At 45.7% G+C, this 280-nt stretch overlaps 1 protein-coding gene across 2 annotated transcripts in view; it reads left to right on the top strand.

Annotated features, from left to right (window-relative positions):
• Positions 1-280, top strand: part of LOC109542624 (protein disabled) — a gene marked incomplete at its 5' end in the record, with an annotated part of 6,338 nt that continues 6,058 nt past the window's right edge. For both annotated transcript variants that reach the window (XM_048662326.1, XM_048662328.1), the window contains 2 exon segments: positions 1-198; positions 256-280. In XM_048662326.1, the coding sequence (XP_048518283.1) occupies positions 118-198; positions 256-280 (106 nt within the window).

Genomic DNA, 280 nt, shown 5'->3' with positions numbered 1-280 from the left:
AAAAACGAACCAAAAGGCAGCGCTAGCGCTTCTGAAAGTAAAAACAGCGGCACCGCTGTAGCCGACTTAGTTGATTTAGAGTTAGAACTGAACAGTTTGCAGCAGGGATTGAACCAGATGGAGCGAATTACGCCCTCAGATCCATTCGGATCAAAGGACGACCCATTTGGAGACAGCTTTATAAGCTATCCGGTTAACGTAAGTTGGGGTTGTGATTAGTTACAAGTGAAAAAGTTGGCGACTTTTCCTATTCAGAAGCTTATTCTGCCTCCACCGCCCT

This window comes from Dendroctonus ponderosae, unplaced genomic scaffold, assembly GCF_020466585.1.
Source record: "Dendroctonus ponderosae isolate FM_Combo_2020 unplaced genomic scaffold, Dpon_F_20191213v2 Dpon_F_20191213_10, whole genome shotgun sequence".
Taxonomy (NCBI): Eukaryota; Metazoa; Arthropoda; class Insecta; order Coleoptera; family Curculionidae; genus Dendroctonus; species Dendroctonus ponderosae.
The sequence above is the reverse complement of the archived record's forward strand: the minus strand, read 5'-3'. Positions and strand labels throughout refer to the sequence as shown.